This window comes from Bidens hawaiensis, unplaced genomic scaffold (genome assembly GCF_021521415.1).
Source record: "Bidens hawaiensis isolate Kalapana, Puna unplaced genomic scaffold, B.hawaiensis_p1.1 tig00026411_1, whole genome shotgun sequence".
NCBI classification, from domain to species: domain Eukaryota; kingdom Viridiplantae; phylum Streptophyta; class Magnoliopsida; order Asterales; family Asteraceae; genus Bidens; species Bidens hawaiensis.
In genome coordinates, this window is record NW_027494249.1 from 302533 (window position 1) to 314091 (window position 11559).

An 11559-nucleotide genomic window follows, 5' to 3' on the forward strand; every position below is an offset into this window, starting at 1 on the left:
CGTACACGGCCGTGAACGACACAATGGCCCTGTACCTCGCACAAGCAAAATCCCTTATGCGCGATTTCAACGACTGCAAAGTCATACACGTCAAGCGAAGTGAAAACAAATCTGCGGATGCGTTAAGCAAGCTTGCATCATTAGCCTTCACCCACTTAGGAAAGGATATCCGCATTGAACTCCTCGAGACACCTTCGGTCCCGCACAAGGAAATTTGTGTCATCCAAACCGGCACAGAAACATGGATGACACCAATAATAAAATACCTTGCGGCAGGTACACTGCCAGAGTCAAAAGCACAGGCAAGAAAACTACGCTGTAAAGCACTGAATTATCAACTCATCGATGACATTCTTTACAGGCGTAACTTTCTTGGCCCACTCTTGAGATGCGTGGACAACCAAGATGTTGACTACCTCCTAAGGGAAGTACACGAAGGCATCTGTGGAATACACGCAGGTCCCCGCGCTGTTGTAGCTAAGCTAAACAACGCGGGATACTTTTGGCCGGGGATGCATACGGATGCGCTGGCATACATCAGAAAATGTAGGTCTTGCCAGCTCTACGCACCCAATACGCACCGCCCGAAGAATGAACTTGTTCCAGTCACTTCTTCATGGCCATTTCAGAAGTGGGCCATCGATGTGACAGGCCCATTTCCTACAGCAGCAGGAAATGTTCAGTTCCTAGTGGTGGCCATCGACTACTTCACCAAGTGGATAGAAGCAAAACCCTTAGCCCAAACAACCGCAAAACATATCAAAAAATTTATTTGGGAATTTATTATTTGTCGTTTTGGACTTCCACAGAATTTGGTGAGCGATAACGGCACCAACTTTGCTGACAAGAAGCTACAACAGTGGCTGAAAGAACTTCAAATCACCCACACCTTTACCTCAGTGGCACACCCGCAAGGTAATGGTGAGGTGGAAATAGCAAATAAGAGCATCGTCGAAGGCATCAAGAAGAGACTCTTGGAACACAGATCCGGCTGGGTGGACGAGCTTCCGCACGTCCTTTGGGCAAACAGAACGCTGAAGAAGGCCAGTACGGGAGAAACCCCGTTCAGTCTCACTTATGGCACTGAAGCCATGGTCCCGGTCGAAATTGGTTTACCCTCACCAAGGGTCTTGATTCAGCCAGAAGACAATGATGCGGAAAGACGGTTGGACCTTATGCTAACTGAGGAACGCAGAGACTTAGCCACAGTGCGTGAAGAGAACTACAAGCGACAAATGCAAAAGTACTACAACACGCGGGTAAAACTCTGCAACTTCAATGTAGGAGACTACATACTGCGTAACAACGAGGCTTCGAACCAAGAACGCCCAGGAAAGCTGGCCCCGGTCTGGGAAGGGCCATACATTATCAAAGAAGTCCTGGGAAAGGGCGCATACCGGCTCGAAAGGCTCGATGGCACTCCCATCCCAAGAACATGGAATGGAGCTCAATTACGCAAATGTTATATGTAGATCAATTCCGAATTTGTAAAGAAAAGGCCTAGAGCCACCTCTAATGGAAATGATTCTCCTTTCACAATGTGTTGATAGCCTTACCTTTATACTTATGAACTTCCCACACTGGTGCCTGTATTCACCGCATAAATGGGGGAAGAAGTAAGTCGTTACGTGTGGAAGGCGGCAAAACCCGCATAAACACAACGCTAAAAATAAGGAAAACCTACACGCAGGTCAGATGTAAGTAAAGTTTAGCCATCCTTGTAAGTGCAAGTGACGGTCTTACCCGCACAATCACGAACAAGGAAGCAAAACTTCAACCTATCATCTACCACGTTCAAAGGTTAACTTATTCTGAACACTTAGAAAATTTCAAAGGAAAAGATGAGGAAAACTTCCACGCAGGTCGGATATAAGTAAAGTCAAGCCATCCTACTAAGTGTAAGTGACGGTCATACCCGCACAATCATGAAAGAGGAAGCGAGACAAACTTATAATCTGCCACGTTAAAAAGTTAACTTATCTAAGTACTAAAGAAATTACTAAGTTAGATCAAAACATGCGTAAAATAAATAAGGCAAAGAACTAACACAATATTTATTTCATCAAATTCAAATATTACAAAGATAGCTATACAAAAGCAAAAATCTAAGCTAATGGTGGAAAGGGATCTTCAGAATCAAGCTTCAGGACCACTTCCACTTGGACCCGCTCCATCAGTAGAGCGTGGTGGTTCAAGGAAAGCTTTAAGGATAGCTAGCCCATCATCAGCAGCAGCGACTTCGTTCACCTTCTCCACCACCGGATGCGGGAAGGCGGCGTACTGATTCACTGCTTGGTCATAAACAGCTTCAGTATCAACATTGTACAAAGGGAAGTTGGAAGGCGGGATGCCTTTCTCAACGAACCCTAGACCAAGCAGGAAGCCGGCCTTTTCCCCATCCTCATGAGAAGCGTTGAGGGCTGCGATCATAGCATCGTCATAAGACGTCTCTGAGAAGACCCGATGCACAACCTACAAAGAAAAAAATACAAGTATCAGAACCTTTTCTATTTACAAAGGAAAGCGTAAAGACATGAAAAGCTTACCCGAGACAACGCTTCTCGAAGAAGCCATTCCTTGGCAACCAGAGCTTCTTGGAGGGCGGCTTGAGCTTGGGTACAGGCGCGTTCGGCTTCACTTTTATTAAGGTTGGCAAGCAACACTTCCTTTGCAGCAGCCTCTTCGACGCCCTTTAGCTTCCGCTCAGTGTGGTCAAGCATGCCCCTCTGGTCCAGGATCTCTTGGAGCTTCTTCGCGTCCTCCATCGCCAAGGCATCATGAGCCTGCTGGAGAGCCTCTAATTTGGCTTTAAGCTCTTCATTCTCCACGCGTAGAGGCTCGGCAACAGCTTCAGCCTTGGTGGCCCTTTCAGTTGCGTTCCTAGCAGTCTCCTTAGCCAGCCGAAGCTGTTCATTAACAGCTTGGGCAGCCTTGGAGCGAGCCTCGAGACGGGCCTGAACCTCAACTTCAAGGGCCTTGAACGCCTTCTCCTTCTCCGCAGCCGCGGCGGAGAGCCTCCTATTCTCCTCCCGGACAGCCCGCGCCTGAGCTACTTCCTGAATGCGAGCTGCTTTTAACTTGTCGTTTTCACGACAAAGCAGCTCGACGCGCGGCTGCATCCGGGCCAGGAGAACCCGAAGCTCATTGCTTAGCCTACCCTCCTGGTAGCTAGCCATGGCTTCCCCCAACGCACCACTAGGAGCAGCGTGACGAGCCCACTCCACGCACTCCACAGGGGTGCGAAGGGTTGTTCCTCGGCGAATGTTCCATCGTGGAACATACACTTCATTGGAATCCGACACTGCAAAAAACAAAGAGCAGTTAGGAAAAGATGATTGAAAAATATAAAATAGGCCAAAAGAACCCTACGCACCTGTAGGGTCAATAACAGGCCGATAGCCGCCGAACCCATCACCTGAACCCAAGGGAAATCCATCCAAGAGGTCAGGCAGATGGGAAGGTGGCAGAGTTCGGCGATACGCCCCATGCATACCTGAAGGATCGGCCGTCGTTGCCGATGACGGAGGAGGCATGGTAGCGGCCGCCGCGGTCACCGCTGAGGAATCCGCAGCAATAGTAACCGCCGGCTCGGTGAAAGATGCTGTAAAAATAGCACTCACAGCCGGCGGTGACGTCATCACAGCTGGAACAGTCGGCTCAAAGGAGTGAGCAACTGAACCAGCGGAAGCAGGCGCAGGCGCCTGGGTCGTCGCCTCAGGAAGGCTGACCAAGCCTACCGTCATTGGCGGAGAGGTACTCCTCTGCGCTCCACCCTGGAATGCGTCAACATCCTCGCCTGCGTAAAGAAGATAAGTGTTAATGATATTAAGCTATGAAGTTAAAGAAAGGAAGTTTGTACTTACGGGTTTTCTTGAGCCTAAAGGTACGGAGAGGCGGGGACGAACCCGATGGAGCCGGCCTCTTTGCGCCGCTCACCGTCGTCTTCTTGGGCTCTCCGGAGGTGACAGTCGCAGCCTCCGGAGCGGTGGTCTTATCACCACCGGGATTCCCCGCCACCTCTTCGCTCTCGGTCTCCGAATCAGACCGAGGCACCGGATCGGCAGTGGAGGCCACCTTCTCCTTCCCCTTCCCGCCGGCAGCCTTCTTCTTCCGCACCAACGGAGGACCATCTGCGGATTCCTCATCAGAACATACGATTAGAGGAATTCCAGCAGAGGTTTCAACATTGAGGGGTCGAGGGTTGAATAGCGCCTTACCTGGCCGCCTGGCGCTCAGGATCTCATGGCCTAGCGGGTAGACCTCCACGAACCGATCCGCCGTTTGTTCTAGGATGGGCAACTCGTTCTCGTCTAGAGCGCGAGTACCCATCCGAGCGGGACCGTCAGCCTCCCGCGGGTTCAGGAGCGACTGCAAGTCGTTCCCCTCTGAAATAAACAGAAAAAAAAAAAGTTAGAAGAAATTCAGAATCAACAAAAAGAAACAAAGCATACCGTAAGGGACAGAGTTCGAACCGTATTCGAGGACGATCGGAATCTTTCGCGCATCCGCCTCCTTCCACACCCGGCTCATCCCCAGCATCACCATCCCGGACTCCGCAAACCGGAGATTGGACTCGGGATATCTTTGAAAACCATTCCGCCTCCTCGTAGTTGGAGGCGTGAAGGCTGGGAAGTGCTTGCCCGTTCTTGAATTTCATGGCAAGGGGGATGGCGCGAGCGGATATGAAGAAGAACTCCCTCTTCCACGAGCGAAGACTGCGCTCGGTCGCGCAGATCTTTAAACCCTTAATCCGGGTTATCAATGTATACCACCCCTGGATGCACCTCCAAGTGTAGAAGGTCATCAGGCGGTCAACATAGGGCTCAATGCCCAGAATCCGGCACACCCACTCGAAGTGCCGAATCTTGGCAATCGCCATCGGGTGCACCTCGGTCAGGTGCACACCGTGCCTCTCAAGGACACGGTAAACAAACTTTGTCAATGGGAACCTAAGATTCCCATAAACAAAGAATGCAGCATAAACCCCGATCTTGCCTCTGGGGGCATCATACACCGTCTGGTGGGGTTCTGGAAACTCAGGCTCGAGAGACTCGAGCATGAACTTCCTGACGATGTACTGATACAGATCGCCAGGCAGAGCACACTGGCACTCGCCAGCAGTACTCTTGTCATCGACTGTAGATTCGAGATCACGAGACGACATCTTGCAAAAAGAGAGAAGAAAACGATTTCAAGAGAATGCTCGACTGAAAGATGAGTATTCGCCGGAAATCGTTCTTAAGATGAAGAGAAGAAGTGAAAGTGTGGATTACAAAGAACCCTCTCCCCCTTTATATACTAATCGCAATTAATGTGATGAATTTAATGCGGAGGAGAGAGAAATCGAAGGTGCAATGAAACTATGACACGTGTCAAAAAGCAAGCTGGCAACAGCTGTTGAAAGGACGCGTACCATTAATTTCGCGGCCACGCGCCCGAAAACTCGCGCCCACGCGCCTGAAAAAGCGTCTGGAATGACCATGTACTGTCACGTCACCATAACTTCCTGCACGTCCTGACACAGAAGAAACCGTCGCACGACGTTTCAGAGGTTTGGACTGTTCTTATCCTTTCACCAACTCTTCGAATTTCAAAAAAATTCAAAAAAAGATTCAAAAGTAGGCGGGAAAATACCCCTTACCTTGGTAACCAAGTAACCATAAGACGGGTGCGGGTACAGTGTCAAGGCAAAACCCTTCACATACTTAGCACCGGCAGGGAATTGGCACCAGGAATACCTTGGTAACCAAGTAACCATAAGACGGGTGCGGGTACAGTGTCAAGGCAAAACCCTTCACATACTTAGCACCCGCAGGGAATTGGCACCAAGAATACCTTGGGAATAAAGTAACCGTAAGACGGGTGCGGGTACAGTGTCAAGGCAAAACCCTTCACATACTTAGCACTCTGCAGGGAATTCAAACCAAGAAGGATCTTCTGGGCCATGCTTGCGGAAACGAGAATAACATCCCCGCATGACGGGAACGTCGAGAACTATATTGTTTGAAACTCCAAGATGGAATTGGTGGTTTTAGCATAATTGATCACTATGTTGAAAACTATCAAAACCCCATGGAGAATCCACACAAGTGGGACTCAACGCTCCTGACTTGCGAGAAGGTTACAAACCTACCCGCTTCATACCCTAAGATCAAGCAGAAAAGTCGGGAATTTCTGCGTGACATCAGGAAAACCGCGGGGAGAATCACCACGGAAAACCTAAGATCTAAACCCTTTTCAAAACCCCTTGCTAAGTCCAAAAGTTCACCTCACTTATTAATAATTCATGAGAAGAACATTGGACTGGGGGGACTTGAAGAGGTGGGTCCCAGCAGAGCCCAGTTGGACCCGCAAGACTCACCTTGAACAGGGACGTCTGTGCAACGACCAACTGCTCCAGCAGGACCCACCATGCTCAGAGAACCTTACGCGCAGTACGCCAGCTGTACCCGCAGGGAAAGCCTCCCAATGGTGAAGTACCCCGCCTGTTCCCGCAGCTGCGGATACAAGCCATCAGGGAAGGCTACCCGCACTAATAGCAAGGCTACACGCACAAGGTATTAGCCACTTCAGTAGTCACATGAAGGAATGAGCAAGGCAGGAATACTCCCGCCTAAATGAGCCAGTCCGTATGCTTCTGGAAGATCTTTCGTACTATACCTACTAAGGTATGGGCGGAATAGACAATTTGACCAGAACAGCCCATGAACCAATCACAGGGTGACAGCTCACCGACAACAATACGAGGAGGAGCACCCTCTAGTACTGTTTGTCACTATTAGCCGCTGCCTACTCACCAACCCTTACGATGGGACGTGCGCAGCCTACAGTTGGTGGAACAGTGCGTAGCCGGCAGTAAAGGAACAGTGTACAGCCGACCTTTACTGTTGGCCGTAGCCTATCCACCAACCAGCATGGCCTGCGCGTAGTCCACTGTTGGTGGAACAGGAATACTATTCAGCCGGCTGTATCTTCTAGGAAACCTACCTTCGGCTATAAATACTCCAACACCTTGGAATGGTAAGGACATCATCTGATATCTCAATCTTATCTAGCAATCTCTTAATATATACTTATATTCAGAGCAATCTAGTCTGATTCTCACGCCGGAGGATGGTCACAAGGAGGAACCCCCCCCTTCTCAGTGACGAGCTTACGGTGTCTGTTTTGCAGGTCCCCTGAAGAACAACCTTCTCTGCTAGACCTCATCCTCGTGGGAAACATTACTTAACCCCCAGATTATCTATAATCTGCCCAGGATTCACTTAGTGTTTCTTCACAACTAGTATAAATAAAGGACGGTGGCCTCATTTGGAAAGCACCAAACACTCGCACAAGTTTTCACACATCTACTTCTAACCCACTCACAATATTTAAAATCATGTTTCTTAATATAACTCGTTTAACCCATTTATCAAACGCATTGAACGTGTTGACGGATGATAACTAAGAGTTAAATTTATCACACGTATTGAACGGGTTGACGAATGATATCTAAGATGTAAGCATGTTAATCAAGTTTGTAAAAATGGGTTGGTTAAACGGGCCAGTCGGGAAAAGATGATAACTAAGTGTCGTCAACTTGTTTAACTAAACGGGTCAATTCGAGCACAACCTTTTTTAATAAAAAAGGTCTTCTTGAAGTCACGAACACAGTCATTTTTAACAAGTAAGATATGTCAACCCAAAATCTGATTACTTACATGTAGTATTCGGATCGTGTCAAAAGTTGTCACTTTCAATAAAATTAAGGCATAATGTAATTTCAATTTCTATAACTCACGTATGTTTCAAGTAGGGCTGTTCAAAAATCTCGAGGCTCGAAGCTCGGGCTCATGGCTCGTTCGATAAAAGATCGAATAAATCTAACTAAAAAAACTTGATTTGAAACATCTTGAGGTGAGTTGGCTCTTTTTTGTACCAGAGCCAAAATCGACCTAGGCTCGGCTCGATCATGGGTCGGCTCGTAGGCTCGATCTTAATATCGTTTAACTTCAAAATCGAGCTAGAGCCTTAGTTGAGTTTCCTCGTTTAATTTTGAGCCCTAGCTCGAAACCACCCTGACTTAACTCGAGCTTGGCTCATGAACAACCCTAGTTTCAAGTATCATTCCTTCTTGAAAACAATTAAATATAGTGGTTAAAGTTAGTTATATAGTTAGAAAAAAATAATATAAATAGATTATATCAAAATTATATGTGATGAAGGAATTCAAAACTGGCTAGTAGTTAAATATTTATAAATTACTTATGGAAAAAAGGTAAGATAAAATATTATTAATAGTACTGTGACACTTATAATTGATTATTACTTAATAGTAAATCAAATCTTTTCAATCACTAGACACTCTATATAAACCCTTACAATGCCACCCTATTATCACATTCACTCACTGCATTTCTCCACTGTTAATGATAAACATGTCTTCCTCCACCATCTGGTTTCCAACCTCACCTGATACTTCCTCCACTCTTACCTTTAATCTCTTTCTATGTGTTGTCATCTTTGTGTCCATATTCGCATTTCTCATCGCTCCTGGCGGTCTCGCATGGGCTCTCTCCAAACCCCGACCAAAAACCGCCATTCCTGGCCCTTCTGGTGTCCCGTTGTTAGGACTTGTTTTTGCTTTCACTTGTTCGTTAACACACCGAACCCTAGCTAAACTTTCCACTGCTTTTAATGCTAAGCCTCTCATGGCCTTTTCTGTCGGGTTGACTCGTTTTGTTATCTCGAGTCACCCGGATACTGCCAAAGAGATTCTTAACAGCACCGATTTTGCTGATCGGCCTGTTAAAGAGTCCGCGTATGAACTGTTGTTTCATCGTGCTATGGGGTTTGCTCCCTATGGTGACTATTGGCGTAGCTTAAGAAGAATCTCTGCGACCCATTTGTTTAGCCCGAAAAGGGTGGCAGGGTATGGGGTCTTTCGACAAAGTATCGGGTTGAAAATGATAAGTCAAGTCGTGTCGAATATGGAAGTGAATGGAGTCGTGGAGGTTAAAAAGATTTTACACTTTGGTTCTCTGGACAATGTCATGATGTCGGTGTTTGGAAGATCGTATGATGATTTTGGTGTAAATGGTGAAGGGTACGAGCTTGAAAAGCTTGTCAGTGAAGGCTACGAGCTTTTGGGAATATTTAACTGGAGCGACCACTTTCCGGTCGTTAGTTGGTTTGATTTACAAGGAGTGAGGAAGAGATGTCGAAACTTGGTGTCTAAGGTTAATGTTTTTGTTGAGGAAATTATCATGCAACACCGAGAAAAGCGGTCTCAAGGTGGAGCTACATCGGTTTACGAAGGCGATTTCGTAGATGTTTTGCTTGATTTGGAGTTAGAGAATAAGTTTAGTGATGCTGACATGATCGCGGTTCTTTGGGTACGTTTTATTATTATAAGAGGAATAATATCTATGTTATTATTTTGGTTTCACTTTTTGATGATACATTTTAGTTGATTAATCATATTTATTATTTTATAGGAAATGATTTTTAGAGGCACTGATACTGTGGCAATCTTGTTGGAATGGATTCTTGCTAGAATGGTGTTACATCCGGATATTCAAGCCAAGGCCCAAGCCGAAATTGATAGTGTAACCGGAGGTGTCCGATCTGTAAATGATTCAGATCTTGACAACTTTCCTTACATCCATGCAATCGTGAAAGAGACTTTACGCATGCACCCTCCGGGCCCACTTTTGTCTTGGGCTAGACTCGCAACTCAAGACACTGTGGTGGGCCCGCATGTGGTTCCTGCCGGGACCACTGCAATGGTGAACATGTGGGCCATAACTCATGATGAGAAAATTTGGTCTGAACCAAATCGGTTTAATCCTGACCGGTTCTTGAATGAGGATGTGGCGATAATGGGTTCGGACTTGAGGTTGGCTCCGTTTGGTGCTGGGAGGAGGGTGTGCCCGGGGAAGACGTTGGGCATAACCACGGTTCATCTTTGGTTGGCCCAACTTCTTCAAAAGTTTGAATGGGTTGAAGCTGTTTCGGTTGACTTGTCCGAGTGTTTGAAGCTCTCTTTGGAGATGAGGAAGACGTTGGTGTGCAAGGCTGTTGCTAGGGTTTGATGGGGTTATGAAATAAGAGCATGCATGTGAGTTTGTAGTCTGCATGTGAGTTAGTAGTAAGTGTGTTGTTTTTTAGCTTTCAAAAAGTTAGTTAACATGCACAAACCATTTGGTTTTGTGACATTTTAACTAATGAACGTATGGTCCTATGTTATTTCTATGTTATTTCTGTTGTGGCATCACTTCTCTAGTTTACCTATTTCAGTTTATCTAAATATCGTTTGCAAAAACATGTTTTTGTTTAAATCTTACGTACCAAAATTGTTAGGGACGTAGATTAAAACTTCATAAACTTAGTGTTAAAAGTCGTAACAATGGAGGTGTACGAGCAGTGGCGAAACTTGGACATATACGTTGAGGGGGCCGGCCTCAATATGTATAAAAAAATCACTTGATAGAGGGGGGCGGACTCAAAATTTGGTCGAAAACGGGCAAATAATTTGACGGATTGATTAAAAGAAGTATGACAAGAGAAGTTTTAAGGTAAACATTTAACGAGAAGGAACATCATCAATAGGGTTGTTTATGAGTTGAATTGAACCAAGCGAGGGTTCTCGCTCAAACTTGGCATTTTTAGAAACCATGTGGCTCGACTCGGAACTGAATTCACAAATTAAGCGAGATGTTAGCGATCGAACTCGGATTGGCTTATAAACAAATGGATCGGTTTAAAAGTATGAAACAATCTGAAGGAGATTGCTATTCATTCTAATGAGATATAGTTAACTCAACAATTTAACCAAAAAAAAAACATATAAAATAGATCTAAAAAAATAATTTGAGCTAAATGAGCAAGATTACCTTTCTGTTTGGCTCGTTTACAAATCAAATTGAGCCGCTCGGCTCGTTTACAGATGAGATGAAATTGAGCAAACATTTTTTCGACATTTTTTAATAGAGTATCGAGCAATTTGTGAGTTTTAGCGAATTACTTGAAGAAAAGAAAATGTGAAAGACATTGCAAATTCGTATCTTAGTTGAGCAACGTACTCCATTAACTATAATAGATTAATAGTCTGATTTAAAAAGATAATAATAAACTCTCAAATAACAATGATCAAGTTTAGTAAGTGTTCTATCAAAATCTTTCAAAATTATTTTTTGTCTTTAAAGTCACTTAATTTTTAATTTTAAAAGTGTTTCAATAAATTATTTTTTCTTTGTATTAAATCAGTCAAATAAAACATATACTAGCCATGGTTGCTATTTTTATTAGTCATCATTTTTCTTTAACCATTATAAAACTTAATTTTTATTTAGTGATTTTTTTCACCTTTAAGTTAATTTAAAAATCATAATCACTAAACAAGTATTCGTTGATTTCATTTTAAAACATTCAAATAATTATAAAAAACTAAGTATTCGTTGATTTCATTTTGAAATATTTAATTAAACCTGTATAAGTCACCTGATGATAATGAGAGACTATGTGAGCAGGCGACGATCACTAGTTCGGTTTTTGAACTGAACATGTTTTATCTCA

At 45.0% G+C, this 11559-nt stretch overlaps 1 protein-coding gene across 1 annotated transcript; it reads left to right on the forward strand.

Annotated features, from left to right (window-relative positions):
- The first annotated feature begins 8316 nt into the window (after window positions 1-8316).
- On the forward strand, window positions 8317-10225 carry LOC143573413 (cytochrome P450 78A5-like). Its single transcript, XM_077058303.1, has 2 exons — window positions 8317-9377; window positions 9480-10225. Exons 1-2 carry the CDS (start codon window positions 8412-8414, stop codon window positions 10074-10076), a joined length of 1563 nt encoding a protein of 520 aa, XP_076914418.1. The 5' UTR covers window positions 8317-8411; the 3' UTR covers window positions 10077-10225.
- The last annotated feature ends 1334 nt before the right edge of the window (window positions 10226-11559 follow it).

What these genes read in the sequence shown, in the direction of transcription:
- LOC143573413 (XM_077058303.1), top strand. Translation starts at nt 8,412, where the DNA reads ATGATAAACATGTCTTCCTCCACCATCTGGTTTCCAACCTCACCTGAT. An exon ending in ACATGATCGCGGTTCTTTGG is followed by an intron (nt 9,378 to 9,479) that starts GTACGTTTTATT and finishes ATTATTTTATAG; the next exon opens with GAAATGATTTTTAGAGGCAC.